The sequence below is a fragment of the Molothrus ater genome, chromosome 20 (genome assembly GCF_012460135.2).
Source record: "Molothrus ater isolate BHLD 08-10-18 breed brown headed cowbird chromosome 20, BPBGC_Mater_1.1, whole genome shotgun sequence".
NCBI lineage: Eukaryota > Metazoa > Chordata > Aves > Passeriformes > Icteridae > Molothrus > Molothrus ater.
The window spans coordinates 9,095,600-9,110,745 of NC_050497.2; the positions used below are offsets into that span (position 1 = coordinate 9,095,600).

The 15,146-nt window shown below is 52.6% G+C and overlaps 1 protein-coding gene across 3 annotated transcripts in view; it reads right to left on the reverse strand.

The window, feature by feature from the left end:
• Positions 1 to 15,146, reverse strand: part of GPSM1 (G protein signaling modulator 1) — a 66,922-nt gene that overhangs the window by 18,972 nt on the left and 32,804 nt on the right. For 2 of the 3 annotated variants that reach the window (XM_036393928.1, XM_036393930.2), the window contains exons 10-11: positions 6,144 to 6,214; positions 3,260 to 3,430 (exon numbers count right to left, since the gene is read on the reverse strand). In XM_036393928.1, the coding sequence (XP_036249821.1) occupies positions 3,260 to 3,430; positions 6,144 to 6,214 (242 nt within the window). The remainder of the gene's footprint in view (positions 1 to 3,259; positions 3,431 to 6,143; positions 6,215 to 15,146) is intronic. The other variant, XM_036393929.1, reaches the window with a different exon arrangement.

Below are 15,146 nucleotides of genomic sequence, written 5' to 3' on the forward strand. Positions count from 1 at the left end.
GCTGGGAAATCTCCCACTCTGGGCAGGGTAAGGAGGGTCAGGAGCCTCCTGCATGGGCACCACATTCAGCAGCAGCCTCCTGCAGAGGGTGGCAGGCGGGTGTGAGGCACAGGGGCCCTGCCACGCTCTCCTACCTTCCTCAGCAGCTGGGCCATGGCTGCTCCCATCCATGCCAGCATCCCCACGGCTTCTCCTGCGGGCTGAGCCCTCCTCTCAGGGCCCCACGGAGCCGCCAGGAGGGACAGGCTCCTCTCCATGCCCCGTTCCCTGCCTCCCCTCCGCCTCCTCCCAAGGGGAGTTTCCCAGCACTCGGTAATTAGCAGCATCATCACCAGCGCTAATGACAGCCACCAGGGCTCCTGCCATGCCAGGCTCCAACAACTTCACAGCCATCAGCACGCCCCTGGAACCTCCCCGGGGGAGGCAGGAGAGCAGCATTACCCCAGCACAGCAGGGGGAGAGGGAGGGAAACAACAGGCAGGGATGGATGGGGGCTGAGTGCAGGAGCTCTGAGTCAGGCACCTCATCCCCAGCACCTCCCCAGGCTGGGTCTGCCCTGGGATGGAGCTCAGGGCTGGATCTGCCCTTGGATGGAGCTCAGGGCTGGATCTGCCCTTGGATGGAGCTCAGGGCTGGATCTGCCCTGGGATGGAGCTCAGGGCTGGATCTGCCCTGGGATGGAGCTCAGGGCTGGATCTGCCCTGGGATGGAGCTCAGGGCTGGATGTGCCCTGGGATGGAGCTCAGGGCAGGGCTGGATCTGCCCTGGGATGGAGCTCAGGGCTGGATCTGACCTTGGATGGAGCTCAGGGCTGGATCTGCCCCTGGGATGGAGCTCAGGGCTGGATCTGCCCTGGGATGGAGCTCAGGGCTGGATCTGCCCCTGGGATGGAGCTCAGGGCTGGATCTGCCCTGGGATGGAGCTCAGGGCTGGATCTGCCCTGGGATGGAGCTCAGGGCTCACCCACAGGTCACATCACTGGACCTGGGTTAATTTTTTTCCCTGCTCACAGTCTGGGTTTTTTGTGGCACCCCAGAAAAGCCTCAGATCAACCTGCAGAGATCATCCCTAACTAAGGACTCACAGTTTACCAGCGGATTAAAGAGAATTTTTGCTTTGTTCCTTGCAAAATGAGGAATCTGGGGGAGTTGTTGCCTGAACAGCCTGACCAGGAAAAGCTTCTCTCCCACTGGGGTGGGGTTTGCTCCCTTTGCCTGCAAAGGCTCCCATGGATGGAACTGCAGCTTTCCAACAGTGACAGCAGAGCACAGAGGGGTTGCTTTGCTCATGGCAAAACCCACAGGACAACGCTGACTTTGAACACCCTGAGGTCCAGCCTGGCCGAGCTGGGAGCTCCAACACAGCAAAGCTGCCCTGAAGTGACCCCAGAGCCACCCCAGAGCCCTCTGGCCTCTCTCAACCCCCCATGTGCTGCCAAGGGGTCACCAGTGGCTGGCAAAGCCCCACAGGGCCATTGTCAGCCACAGCCCATGGACCCCCAGCTCCACTCCTCAGGAATGCCTTCCCCAGCTCCTGATGGAGCGTGGCTCTTGTTTGGTCTCTGGCTGAATGTCTGAGTTAAAAATACAGGGCTATTTCTGGCAGAAGTGGGTTTTTTTTCTCTCTTTATATTGCCTTGTGTGCCCCCATGCTGCTGGCTCCTCTCTGGCTCAGATGAGCTTTGTTTTCCTTCTCACTGATCATGTTTGCACCTGTGAGCTGCAGGAAATGTTTTTCCCAGCAGACCATTTCCATGAGCACTGTTGGGAATGAAGAATGAGCTCAGAGAAGTCTAAAAAAAAATTTTAAAACTCCAGTTAGTGTAAAAATTGGGTCTCCAGTGGCCAGAGAACTGAAAGTCAGGAATGTCTGTGGTAAAAAAAGGATGTGCCCACACACTCATGCACACAGGTACAGCAGGATGTGTTCTCCCCATGATCCACAGCTGAGGAACAAAGGACTCAGAGCCAGAATTCCCTTCAAGCATTCCCACTCTACAGCCACGGCTTCATCCCAAGCTCTGCAGCTCTGACTCTTTCTTAGCCAGCATGAAAATATTTAATTTCTCTTTTTCTTAAATGCCAAGGAAAAACAAAACCTAGGCCTATCTTTTCTGGCTTGGATTTCTTCCATCTGGAATCTCTGCATGATCACAGAACTGTGACAGTGTGTTAGAGACCCAGTGCAAAGCAAAAACCTGAATACTTCCAGCACCCATGAGATCACTGATCATTCATGCTTTGTCTCTCCTGGCAACAAGCTGAGGGTTTGGGGCTTTCTCACCTGAGATCACTGAGCTCAAACACCTCCAAGCCCCCTCCCACCATGCAGGAAGGTGCCATCACTGTGGGAGTGAGCTCTGCTTCCAGGGCTGGGAACAAACCCAGCACAGCTGCAGGGAAGCTCCCCAGTCTTTGTGTTTGCCATGTGTCGCCACAAACACCAACACCAGCCAAGGGAAGGGCCCAAATTCAGCAGAACTCTCGGGTTAAAAACAGCAAAAAGGCATCTGGGGAGCTGCCCAGGACATGGATCCTCACCATCCCCCAGGGAGCTGAGCCCAGACTGATCAGAGCAGGAACCTGGAAATCACCAACACCAGGGCCAGCTCTTGAGGAAATGAGCTCCATCTGTGCTGCTCCCAAAGAAAAGCTCCTGGATGATGATTTCTACCATCTCTGATGGATTCTAAGAGACCACTCTGCACATTGACCATCGGTGTGATCAGAACATGAGGCAGAACTTCTACAGTCCCACATCTGGCAGAGGCAACCAGCAAACCAGCACCTCTGGTTGTGTGTCAAAATCCTGGGAAGGGCTCTGCCTTTGGAAGGCACCAATCCCACTCATGGGCCCCAGGAGCTGGTCAATCCAAGCTCCACAAAGCACCCAAACTGCTGTGCTTTCCTGCAATCCAAGGCATCACATCCTGACAATCCTAAACTCAGCTAAGCTCAGCTCCAGGCTCCTGTCCCTCAAGAGAAGGTTTAAATGTCACCACTGAGACACAGTTTGTGATGGAGACTGGTTCCACTGCTCTGCCAAAAGGACAGTGATGCTCAAAAAGACAAAAGGATTTGCCCACAGCTGCCCCCAGAGCCAACAAACAGCACAACTTCAGAATCTCCTTTCCAGCCAGAAGTCCCCCCCTGCCACCCCCACACCTGGCTGGAAATGAGGTAAGAACAAAGATGAGGAACTCCCAGATCAGCACTGGAGAGTAAAATCATCCCACTGGAGATTAAAATCATCTTCCTACCGACTGTGGCACCTGCACCCTGAGCTCCCCAGCATCCAGAGGGGATCCCTGGGGTCTCCTCTCCGAGCTGGCCTGGTGCTCCCGGTGCCTCCTCGTTCTGGCAGGTAACGACAAGAACTCCTTCCCTGAGATCTTCAGCTCTCCCACGTGGTGGCTGTCCCCATTCTGCTCCTTGGGAAAGCAAGAAACAGTCACTGCAGCAAGGCCTGCCTCAGGGTTTGGGGGAGCTCTACCCACAGAGCAGGAGAGGCACAGGAGCACAGGTAACGTGGGGCTCGTGCTCAGGGATCCCACAGACACAGAAACACAGGATGGGAACAGAGGATGGGACACAGGATTGGAATAGAAGATTGAAACACAGGATGGAAATGCAGGATGGGAACACAGGATTGAAATACAGGATTGGAATACAGGACTGAAATACAGGACTGAAATACAGGATTGAAACACAGGATTGGAATACAGGATGGAAACATAGGATTGGGACACAGGATTGGGACACAGGACTGAAATACAGGATTGGAACACAGGATTGAAGTATAGGATTGAAACACAGGATGGAAACACAGATGGAAACAGGATTGAAGTACAGGATGGAAACACAGGATGGAAACATAGGATTGGAACACTGGATTAAAACTCAGGATGGAAACACAGGATTGAAACACTGGATTGAAACTCAGGGTGGAAACACAAGACTGAAATACAGGATTGAAACCCAGGATTGACACCCCAGGTATGGGGAAACACAGGTGACAGAGATCCCAAACAGGAACACTGAGAAGGAAGGAGAGATTCATTGCCACGTTGATGGCACAGCCAGGCCAGTGCCCACATCTTAAAAAGCAGCCACAGGAACATAAATCAGAGCTGGAGAGTGCCTTGCAGTGCCTTGGTTGGAGCCCTCCCAGCGCTCAGTGCATGACAACAGGAGAGATGACTCAATTGCAGCACGTGGGCACCTTCAGGGTGAAACCCAGAGTGTGAGAAAGGGATTTTAGTCTGGTACACAAAGGAATAAACAAGAGGCTGGGAGACAAAACCAGAGGAGATGAAATGCAGGAGTGAGAGACACAGGGTGAGCAGGGAGCAGTGTCCTGCAGTGTGCTGGAGCTCAGAACCAAGGTGGGTTCCTGTGAGAAGAAAGAGAAGGCATTTCTGGTAGAGACAACACCCAGAGGATGCTGGAGAGGTCAGGGTTCACCCCATGGGTTCACTCCTTGCTCCTTCTCACTCCCACCACAGCACAAAGCACAGCAGTGTCGCAGACATCTTTTATGGAAAATCCTTTCCTTAGGATTTTTTTCCTCCTGAGAAGCGGAGAGGCCTCAGGAACAAAATGTAACCAATGGTTATCTGCTGCTGTGGAATGCAACAGGTGCATCTGGGATTGGGCTCATGTGGTTGTTTCTAATTAATGGCCAATCACAGCCCAGCTGGCTTGGACTCTGTCCGAGACAGAAGCTTTTGTTATCATTCCTTTCTATTCTATTCTTAGCCAGCCTTCTGATGAAACGTTTTCTTCTATTCTTTTAGTATAGTTTTAATGTAATATATATCATAAAATAATAAATCAGCTTTCTGAACCATGGAGTGAGATGCTCATCTCTCCCCTCATCCAAGATCCCCCGTGGGCACGGTCACACAGGAGCTCCCCCAGGGCTGTACCCAGTGGGACAGAGCAGAGGAACTGCACCCAGAGCACTCTGAGGGAGAGGTGACCTCACAGCCTGCCAAGGACACTGCAGGGGGACAGGAGTGCTCACACTGACCCCACAGCTCCTGCCTGCTGCATCCTCCCACAGAACCCCTGAAATCCCTGACCCTGCCTGAGCTGGTGAGTGATGCTCAGCATTTACAGCCGAGAGCAGGAACCAGCAGCATGAACAGCCAGCCACACAGCAGCCCAGCCCCTGGCCAGCCCTCAGGGCTCTGCTGCTCCATGGGGACACCAGCCCATGTCCCCTGACCTTGGGCACTGCTGTCCCTGCCATCGACACCCCGGAGATGGAGTCACGTTGGTGAGAGCAGCAAAAGCCAAAATGGCCAAGGGGCACTGGGAGAATTGATCAAAATACATCAGGACATTTGGAATTTATTTTCCAAAGAGAGTTGATTCGGGGAGGAGCTTTTGCCTGGCCTTCCCAGTGTTTGCTGGGATTTTTAGGTACCTAAATGGTTTCTCAAGGTTGTGTCCCATTGACCACCTGCACCCACCTGCGGCTTGGGTGAGCTTCTCCTCTCTGTGAGTTCTGGAAATGCTGTGCCTGGAAAGCACTGGGTGAATGGGGATGATTTGTGCCAAAATCATTCCAAAAAGGCAGCATGGCTGCAGGGGCAGGGCTGACCCTGGGCAGCAGCAGCAGCATTTCCTGAGAGGCTGAAATGATCCCTGGGGCTGGAAGGGCTCAGAGCCTCCAGCTGCTGCAGGAGCAGCCCTGGGGACACAGAGGAAACTCTGATCTGCTCAGATCTGACACTCCCAGGAGCAAAGCAACCCCTGGAACAAACCCTGGAACAAACCCTGGAACAAACCCTCTGCTCCTGCAGGGCTCCATCTCCCTCTGTGCCACTCCACTGGGGTGACAGGCACTGGCAGCACTCAGGGCTAAGCTGCTCACCATGATCCTTCCAATCAAGGGCTGCTTGTTCAAAAAAAGCCCAGAAGTGACTTTCCAGCTCTGAGTGTTAAGTGCATTTTGAGTCAGACCAGCTGTTCCTCTCCTCCAAGCTCTCTAGAAACCCTCTTTGGTTATTCCCATTGACTCCAGTGATATCTGCTAATTGCATATTTCCCTGCAAATGAAGCCAGGCAACAACAAACAACTGGAATCTGTGCACAGATTCCCACTGAAAATCTCTGAGGCCAGGCATCTTTGCTTACCTTTCCAGAAGGGAACTTGAGGAGGTCTAGGCTGTCCATGCTGTTCCTCTGGAGCCTCTTTGGCCTGGCTCCTGCAAAACAACACTCTCACATCAGGGGGGGTGTCACCAACACACAAATGTCACACAGAGAGAACCCAAACCACGGCAGATCCCCTGCTCTGGTTAGCTAAAAGTCAAAGGGGTGGGATGATGCAGCTGTGCTGGCCTTGAGATTCAAATTTGGGGTTTTTTTTTTCCTTTTGTTTTGGGTGTTTTTAAAGCTCTGTCACAGGGCAGTGTGAGCCTCTGGCCATTGAGCTGCAGCCAGGTCACACCACGACCCTGATCTCAGACAAGGTCTCTGGAATTCAGGAGTTACAAACCTCACCCTAAACCACAAAAGCCATGGGACTGGCATTGAGAAAAATCATAACAAAGAGACAATTCAATACATCTGTGGATTTTCTGCTTTATCATCATGTTTATAGCTGAAAGAATGTTTCTGGGACTCAACTTTGAGCTTTTCTCTACAGTCACAGAGGCTGGAAAACTAAGTGAAGGAGCAAATGTGTTCTACCATAGGCCCAGCCTTAAGGGGAACAAAATCTTGCCTTGAACCTGAAAGAGGAATCAAAACTTGGCAGGATTTATGATATTTATTTGAGATTTCATAAGATTTTGATGTTTGATTCCAACAACAACAGAGTGGGTGAAACACAGTTCACTCCTGGTTTCCAAACCCTCTTTACCTCCAGTCTCCTTCCAGCTGCTCCCGCCCTGCTGACAAACAGCCAGGATGTACCAAACGGCCCTGGGATGCTTTCACCACACCTGGGAAAGCTCCTGCCCTTCCCTGAAGGCTCCTGAAGGCTCAGCTGAGCTGATCCCCATGTGACACCCCACTGCATCAACCCCACACAGGGCAGAGCCCAAAACTCTGCACTCGGGGTCCTGTGACACCTTCCAGGCTGAAGGGGAAATCCTGGGCAGGGAGGATCCCTGTGCTGAGCCCTGAGAACAGAAACCACAGAGCTCTGGGTGGTTCCTGCAGCAGCCACGTCCCCAAACCCCAGCTCAGCTCCCCCAGCCCAGCCCAGTGCCCCTCTGAGCTCAGGGGCCACACAGCTGCTCACTGGGCAAGCACAGCAGAGAAAAAGCACAAAATTCACAGATCAAGGCTGGCTGAAAGCAGAGCATGGGGATTAAATGGAAAAAGGCTCCAGGGAATCCTCCACCAGCACACCCAGGGCTCCAGATGCCACCACAGCTGGATCTAAACTGCACCAACTCCAAGGACAGCTCTGCTTTGAGAAGCTCAGCTTCACAAGACACAAGCTCAGACCAGCTGGGTCTTTTATCTGCAAATCACCCTTGGTTAGAGAAAAGCTGGTGCACATTTGAGGGAAATCTGAAATCAAAGATGTGCCCAACACCACAGCAATTACTCAGGAGTTGTAATCTTATTGTACAAATAAGATCCCCTTGTATTCCAAGACTGCATCTTTCCTACCCTGAGTTTGCTCCTTCTGGGGGAAATAAATAGCAAATTTATTTATTATTTAAATAATAAATAAAGGGTCACAAATTCACATCACAGTTCAGCCAAAAGGGACCTGAAGTTGATGTCTGTGCCCCACCACCATGAAGGGATTTGCTGCTTGCAGCCATAAAGACTCCAATCAGCAAAACATTTCTGCACATTTCTGCCTCTCTCCTCCAAAAAGCACACCAGCTCCAGCTTTGTTTTAAGGTGATTCATTACCAGGCTTTGAGTTCAGGGGACTGACATCAGGGCTGGAGGTGGGGAACAGGCACTGAACACACGTCACGAGGAGCAGGCAGAGCTCCCACCAAACTCATCCCCTGCACACAAAGCCAGGGGCCCACCTGCCAGCAGCTCAGAACATTTGTGTCGGAAAAGGCCTCAAAGACCTCAAATCCAACCAATTCCCACCCTGTCACCCAGATCAGAGCACTGAGTGCCACATCCAGCCACTCCCTGAACACCTCCAGGGGTGGCGACTGCCTGGGCAGCCCAACAACCCCATCCCTGCAGAAAACTCCACTTGCTCCACCACATTCCCACCACCCTCAGAGGGAGGAGATGGCTGTGAGATGGCTGAAGGACCTTTGGGTGCTGTCAGGCCTGGCTGAAGGACCTTTGGGTGCTGCCACGTTGCTCGGGCAGGAGGGGACAGCAGGGCTGGGCCGTTCCCAGTTACACCCTCTGGACACTGCCACAGCTGCTCGTGGCTTCCCTCAGAACAACCCACAGCAGCAAAGGTGGATCTGGAAGAAAAGTCACCTCCAAACACCTGATGAGAGGCACATCTGGGTTCCAGAGGTGAGCCCAGCCCTGGAAGTGAGCGTGCGTCAACGCTCCCTTTAACAGCCACTTCCAGGAAAGCAAGAAAGCAGCAAAGTGTGCCCAGTTAGATAAACACACATCATTTCCAGCTGTCTAAAGAGTCATTAATTACACACCTCCATCCCCAGGTGCTTTTGTGTGTTCCCAGAGCACTGAACTGCTGGCCAGCAGCCATTAATCTGCGAGCAGAGAAAACCTGCCTGCTGTTAATTTAATACACACAGGCAGCTGAGCCTACCCCAGCACAACAACTCATCTTCTCTTGCTCTGATGCTGGTGGCTGTTTGTGACTGTGTGGGGTTTGCACACACTGGAGCTGAGAGAGGAAGAAGTTCAGAATTACAAATAAACTTCATCCAACTCAGCTGTTTCTCCCAGAAATCCCAGCCAGTGCTGGGGGCACTGTCTCCACTCACCACCCCTAAAACAAGCAGCATTAGGAGGGTCCCTATCACCCAGGGCTACAAGAAACTGGATCCACACCAGCAGCAAATCCCACCAGACATGTGGGAGCTTCTCCCCTTCTCATCCCACACATCCTCATGCACCTTCCAGGAGAGCAGAGCTTTCCATACTCACAAGCATCCCACAGGATGGATGGATGGCAGGAGGCGTCCCTCTAACTTTCTGTCTCCATTCCCTCAGATGGCTCCAGATGTAACTTTCAGCCTCTCCCAACTTATTTTGCCCAGAAATACCTGCAGCACCACTTCATGCTCAGCCAAAGCTGAGCTCTGCCTCCTTCTCCCCAGGGCTGCTCCACAGCAGCAGTGGGGATGTGAAGGATTGAGCAGCTCAAAACCCAGGTCTGCTCCTCTGGAAGGTTTTTTTTCCCCTCTCTCTCTCTCTCTCTCTCTCCAGCATTTATTGGCATGTTTACCAAGCCTGCTGCAGAGAAATGGAAAAACCTCAGGGGCCTTTCTAAATGCTCTCTCTGTCTTGGAGGTTTACTGAGGTCTCAAAGAGAGCAAGTTGAAACCTTCTTGTGAACATCAGCTGAGCAAGGCTCCTGACTGGCTGCATTCATGCCCTGTTTTCCTGGAGCTCCTGGGCTGTTGCTCTTTTCAGGGGTGTTGCTCCTTTTTTAAATATTTTTTTTTCAAAATCTCTTCCTCCTCCCCATCTATGATCTCAACAGCACCATGAACCAAGGGGATTTTTGAATTTTTTTTTTTTTTCAACTTTTTGCTTCTGCAATTTGGCTGCTGAGGTGAGTTTAACGGATTTCACATTCTTGTCTTTAATCTGCAGCCACAGAGAACACACAGAAGGTTTATCAAGGATGGTGATGGGATCATCTCAGGGAAAGGAGCACTAGGACAAGCTGGGCAGACAGAGCTTTGTTCCTGCATGGACAGGCTCCCTCTCCCAGAGATTGCACTTGACAAGATCAGGCTGAACATGTGTAGAGATTGCATTTGATAAGATCAGGCTGAACATGTGTAGAGAGAGCAGCTGATAAGATCAGGCTGAACATGTGTGGCAGGGACTCAGGGAGCCCTGGCAGGAGCTCTCATCAGGCTGACATGAGCTTTGATGAGCCCCAGCTCTGCCCCCTCTCCTGCAGCTCCAAGAGCAGCAGAGCAGGGCCCCCCCACCCAGACACGGCCCCAGTTCTGTATTTACAGCTGGAACAGGCTGGATCCCTCGGGGGGGCTGTGCCAGAGCAGCCAGAATTCAACCTGACAAGGGACTCCAAGGAAAAGCAGCAGGGAAAGGTTGTGGAGCCAGCATCAGCCCCCCTGCAGCCCTGCTGGGTGAGCAGCCCCACAGAGCACAGGCTGGGCACCCCAAACACATCAGGACTTGCTGTATTCTCATGAAAAGGTCATTTCCCCCTGTGCCTGTATTAGCCAAGAGAGTGACTTGGCTTTTGGGTGAGTTCTGTCAGCCCTGGACAGCACCTCCCCTCTCTGCACAGACCCAAACCTTGATCCTGGCAGACAACTCTAAATATTGCCCAGGATAATTGCATCAGAGCAGCCAAGCCCATTGTGTGGGGTGGAATGCTGGTCTGGAAACCCTTCCCAGCCCCCAGGTGACAGTGGGGATAGGGTCCAGTGCCCCCAGAGCATCTCCAGCCACCCTCTGCTGACATCTCATCAGGGCAGCTCTGGCAGCCTCGTGCTCCTTTATTACAGCAAAGCTCTCACAGAGGCAAGGGGGAGGGGGAGAACGAGCACAGCAGCAGGAAAAGAAAGAAGGAAAAAAAAAAAAAAAAGCATCCTCCAGTAGGACAAGCATCTCATTTAAGGCTTTAATTAGTCTTCAAACACATAATGGGTTCTGGCACTATAAATCCACTTGACCTCTATTATTGTCAGCACTCGCCTGATAAATGGTGGCATTTGTTTTCCCAGTTGCTACTGGGGTAGAACAATACTTTTCTCCAAATAGAGAAAGCAAATAATATCAGTTATTTACAACGACTGGGCCATAAAATGCTGGTGCCAGGCTGTTGTGTGCCCATCCATGGAAGGGCCATCTGCTCACCCTGCTCCTGCAGGCAGGGAAGGACCAGGGAATCCCAGCAGCTCTGGCCCCTTCTGTGCCTGAGGACACAGAACCACAAGGACAGGATTGATCCCTGCTCTGCTGGGAGGCACTGATGAGCTCTGTCCAGAGCACAAGCAAATCTCAACCTCCCAACAGGCCCTGAGCACAACACAGCCCTGCTCCAGAACAAGAATCCTGCAGTTTTCTCCTCTGTGGCAAAACTGCTCCTTTCCAAAAGCTGCACACAATATTGTGGCAGTAAAGAGAAATTCCCTTTGCATCAAGGTGCTTGTCTGGCTGACTGGCAGAAGATGATGCTCTGTGTTTGTGTCACCCCAGCTCTGCATCTCCACAATCCAGCCTGACAGCTGAGCAATGGGCTGAAAAGAACAGAAATAATAGAAATAACAGCAATAACAGCAGTGCTGCACATCCACACAGCACCCAGAGCCCTGGGGCATTTCCTGGCTGCACTCAGGGTGAGCAGCTGGCACAGAGGCTCCTCGGATGGGGAGACGGAATGAGGAGATGCTCTGGACCACTGGCCAAAGAGCCCTGACAGTCACATGGAAGAGGTAAAACCTGGGAAAAGAATCCTCCTTGCAGGTAGAAATGGCACAAGGGAGCCACTTTTTTTCTTATTTGTTATTTATTTCCCCCAGTAGGAGTAAACTGAGGGTAGGGAAGCTGCAGTCTTGGAATACAAGGGGATCTTATTTGTAGTCTTAAAACTCTTGAGTAACTGCTGTGGTGTTGGGCACATCTTTGATTTCAGTTTTCCCCCAAATGTGCAACAGGCATCAGCTTTTCTCTAACCAAGGGTGATCTGCAAATAAAACATTGTCAATTTGGGTCAAAGAATGCAATATTTAGGAGGGGTATTTGCAGAAAACACCGAGCGCCCAACCCTGAAACCCTTGAGAAAGTCAAGCCTGGAGGCTGTGGGGAGGTTGGGCAGTGCAGGCAGAGTCTCCTGTAACCAAACCCCTGGCAGGCAATCAATCCCTGCTGCAGAGAGGAGCCTGTGGGGACAGAGGGATCCTCTGGGGAGCAGCAGCTGAGCGGGGTGGGGCAGGCTGGGAGCAGGCTCAGAGCCCCAGGGCTCATCCAGCAGAGGGGAGATGGCCTTGGCAGCAGCACCTGGCTGGTTTTGAGGGCAGGAATTTTCCCTCCAGGATGCAGCAGAGCCTCATGACCTCCCACCAGCCATTATCAGCCGGTGTCGAGCAAGCAGAGATCAAAAGCAGGGTTCAGCTAAAAGTGACACGCAATAATTAACAGGAGCAACATCTCCAGCAGCCAGACAAGCCCAAGGACACGTTCCTGTCCTCCAGACTGACTCAGGGAGGGCACAGAAGGAGCAGCCACGTGTCAGCTTAGCAGCCATCAAACACCCACAGGAAAATCCTCAAAAAAAGAGGGGGGATGGACTCGATCCCTCCTCCTGTGATCAGCCAGCAGCTCCCAGAACACGCTGCCCACGCTGGACTGGGCTCCTGAGCTCTGCCAGGGGTTTTGCTAAGCCAAGGTTGGCTGTCCAAGGGTTTGTCCCTGCCAGGGAATGGTCCTGAGGCCACCCCAGGGATGACAGGGACTCAGTGCTGAGGGTCTGGCCTGGCCCTGCTCACAGCACACCGTGGCCATCCACACAGAAAGCTTTAGGAGAGAAAAAGAAATTCTAGCTGGGCAAGAAAGAGAACTTCCTCCTTCTCTTTCCTTGCTCTGTGCTGCATAAAAGGCACAGCAAGCAGAGGAATCTTGTTCCTAAGGGCAGAGCTGTGCTCTAGGCCAGAGCAGCATCACAGCCAGGGCATTTCCTACCCAGCAGCTTCCAGGGAAAACTGTCTGGGAAGGAACCAGACAGCACAGCAGAGCTGGGAGTGCTGCTGGAGTCTGGAACTGCAGCCAAAGGGAACTTCAGCCTTCCCAGAACCAATGGTTTCCAAGAAGTTCTCCCTCCCCACAACAAGAGATTTAATCTTGATTGGATGCATGGCTTTGCCACAAGCCACGTTGTGCCTTCCCTGCCACAGGCTTCAACAACTGGCCTGCTCCTCATCCTCTTTTCCAGCTCTTGCCATCTCCCCTGGCATCAAGATAAAACAAATTTCAGTAGCACAACATCACCTTCTCCTGTCCTGGAGCATTTCCTCTGCTGTGAGCCAAGAACTCCTGCTGTATTTGACACCAGTGCTGGGAAGGAGGCTCATGGACACAGCAGGATGAGAGAGGAACGTTAAATAATCAGGAAGAGCATCTTAAAACTTCCTAAAGCCAATACTGGGGCAGTCTGAAGTGAGTGCTAAATTACTGAGTTTAAAATCCAAATGACTCAGAGGTTCATCCCCCCACCAGTGCTGCTGGAATGACTTCACAGCTGTAACAGCAGAAGATTTAGAAAAAAACCTCATTATAAAGAGGAGGCATCCTTGAGAATCCTGAATCTTCACTGCAGAAGCCCTGTGGAAGCAGCTCTCCTGCCCTGCTCCCTGAGGGGCCACACTGACAGGTATTTTGGCCCCCCAAAAGTGTTCAGAAACACTCCTATTTCCAGATACTGCAGAAGGGGAAGGATGGAAGATGGAGGGATGGAGGGCATTTTCTCCCTGAGAGCCCCTGCTGGAGCACAGCAAAGCCACCAGCCCACCAACCCTCCCTTCCCCTTGGCCAAAAGCCACTCTGCTCCTGCAGCACCTCATCCATCCATCACCCCCGCCTCAGCAGGTACAATTAGCCAGCACAGCCTCAGGCTCTCCTTTTCACAATGAAAAAAAAAAAGGGCTGAGATGCAGCCCAGCAGCTCCTGGGAAAAATCAAATCCAGCTGAGGAGATTTAACATGAAGCACTTTACGTTGCTGCCCTTGCTCAGTGTGACTGGAGGGCACTGGGCAGGTTCCATGCTGGGGATGTGACCCCAACCCTGCCCCAGGGAAGGCAAATGCTTCCCAGACAGTGAAATCACAGCCTGAGGGAGCAGGGCTGGCCCGCTGTCAGCAAGATGCTGCTCTCACACTGCCACAGCTCCCAGCTGACAGTTTTCTGCAGGAAGATGGAGCAAACTACAGGGAAGGAACATCCCTGTGGCTGGGCAGCATCACCCCCTCCCTGCTTGCATCAGCACAGGGATGGTCAATCCTGCCTGGTTTATCAGCCCTAAACACTTTCTAGGTACTTCAAAGATATTTAAAGCGAGCAAACAAAGACAAACAGGCTGGAAACATAAAAGCAGATTTTTTTTCTATTCCAGTCTGATTGATCCAAGGGTTCAAAGATTCCTGTGAAGAGATGAGCTCCAAACTGCACTGAGGATGCAGAGCCCCACAATCAAAGCCCCACAGAGCTGAGCACTGCTCAGGAAGGAGTGGGGTGCTGTGCCCGCTGCAGAACACACAGGATGAGCAATCCCAGCATGGAGCACCAGACAGGCAGGGCAGCCTCGTGCAGGAGATCAGCAGAGAGGGGAGTCAGGCTCCTTCTTTGACACAAACTGACCAGGCTTTACCTGTAAGTCAGCCTTATTCCAGCCTTGGCCAGGCAGGGTCAGCTCAGTGCTCCCAGTCCATGCTGGGCACAGGCAGCTCCTCACAGAGCAGGTCTGCAGCTTCACCTCATCTGCAAAAGGGCACCAATGCTGGCTGTCTGTCTGTCTGCACCCCAGGACATCCCCCAGTGCTGATTCTCACCCTGGCTGCCTTCACTCCTAAAAACAGAAAAGCTGATGCCCATTGCATGTGCATGGGGAAACCAAAATCAAAACCAAAGATGTGCCCAACATCCCAGCAATGCCTCAGAGCTGTGAGACCACCTTGTACCACAGCCCTGCACTGAGTTTGCTCCCAGCAGGGCAGAGGGGTCTGTGCTCTGCAAACAGCACAGAAACCCTGCCAGAGCCAGCATCATCCCCATGCCAGCGCCTCCTGAACACCTGCAGCCTCCCCACCCACTGCCAGCTGCCAGCAGAGGTTGTTTGGTGTCTCCTGCCTCTGCTGCTGCCAGCAGGGATGGCTGAGGCTGAGGAGAGCAGGAAAAAGCAGCCCAGAGCTATTTCTCCCTGTGGAGAGGCACTGAGGGGGCCAGGGCTGCTGTGTGCCCCCAGCCCACGGGGGATCCCTGTCCCTGTGCCCCCTCCCAGCTGGGCAGGATCCCCCAGAGGATCA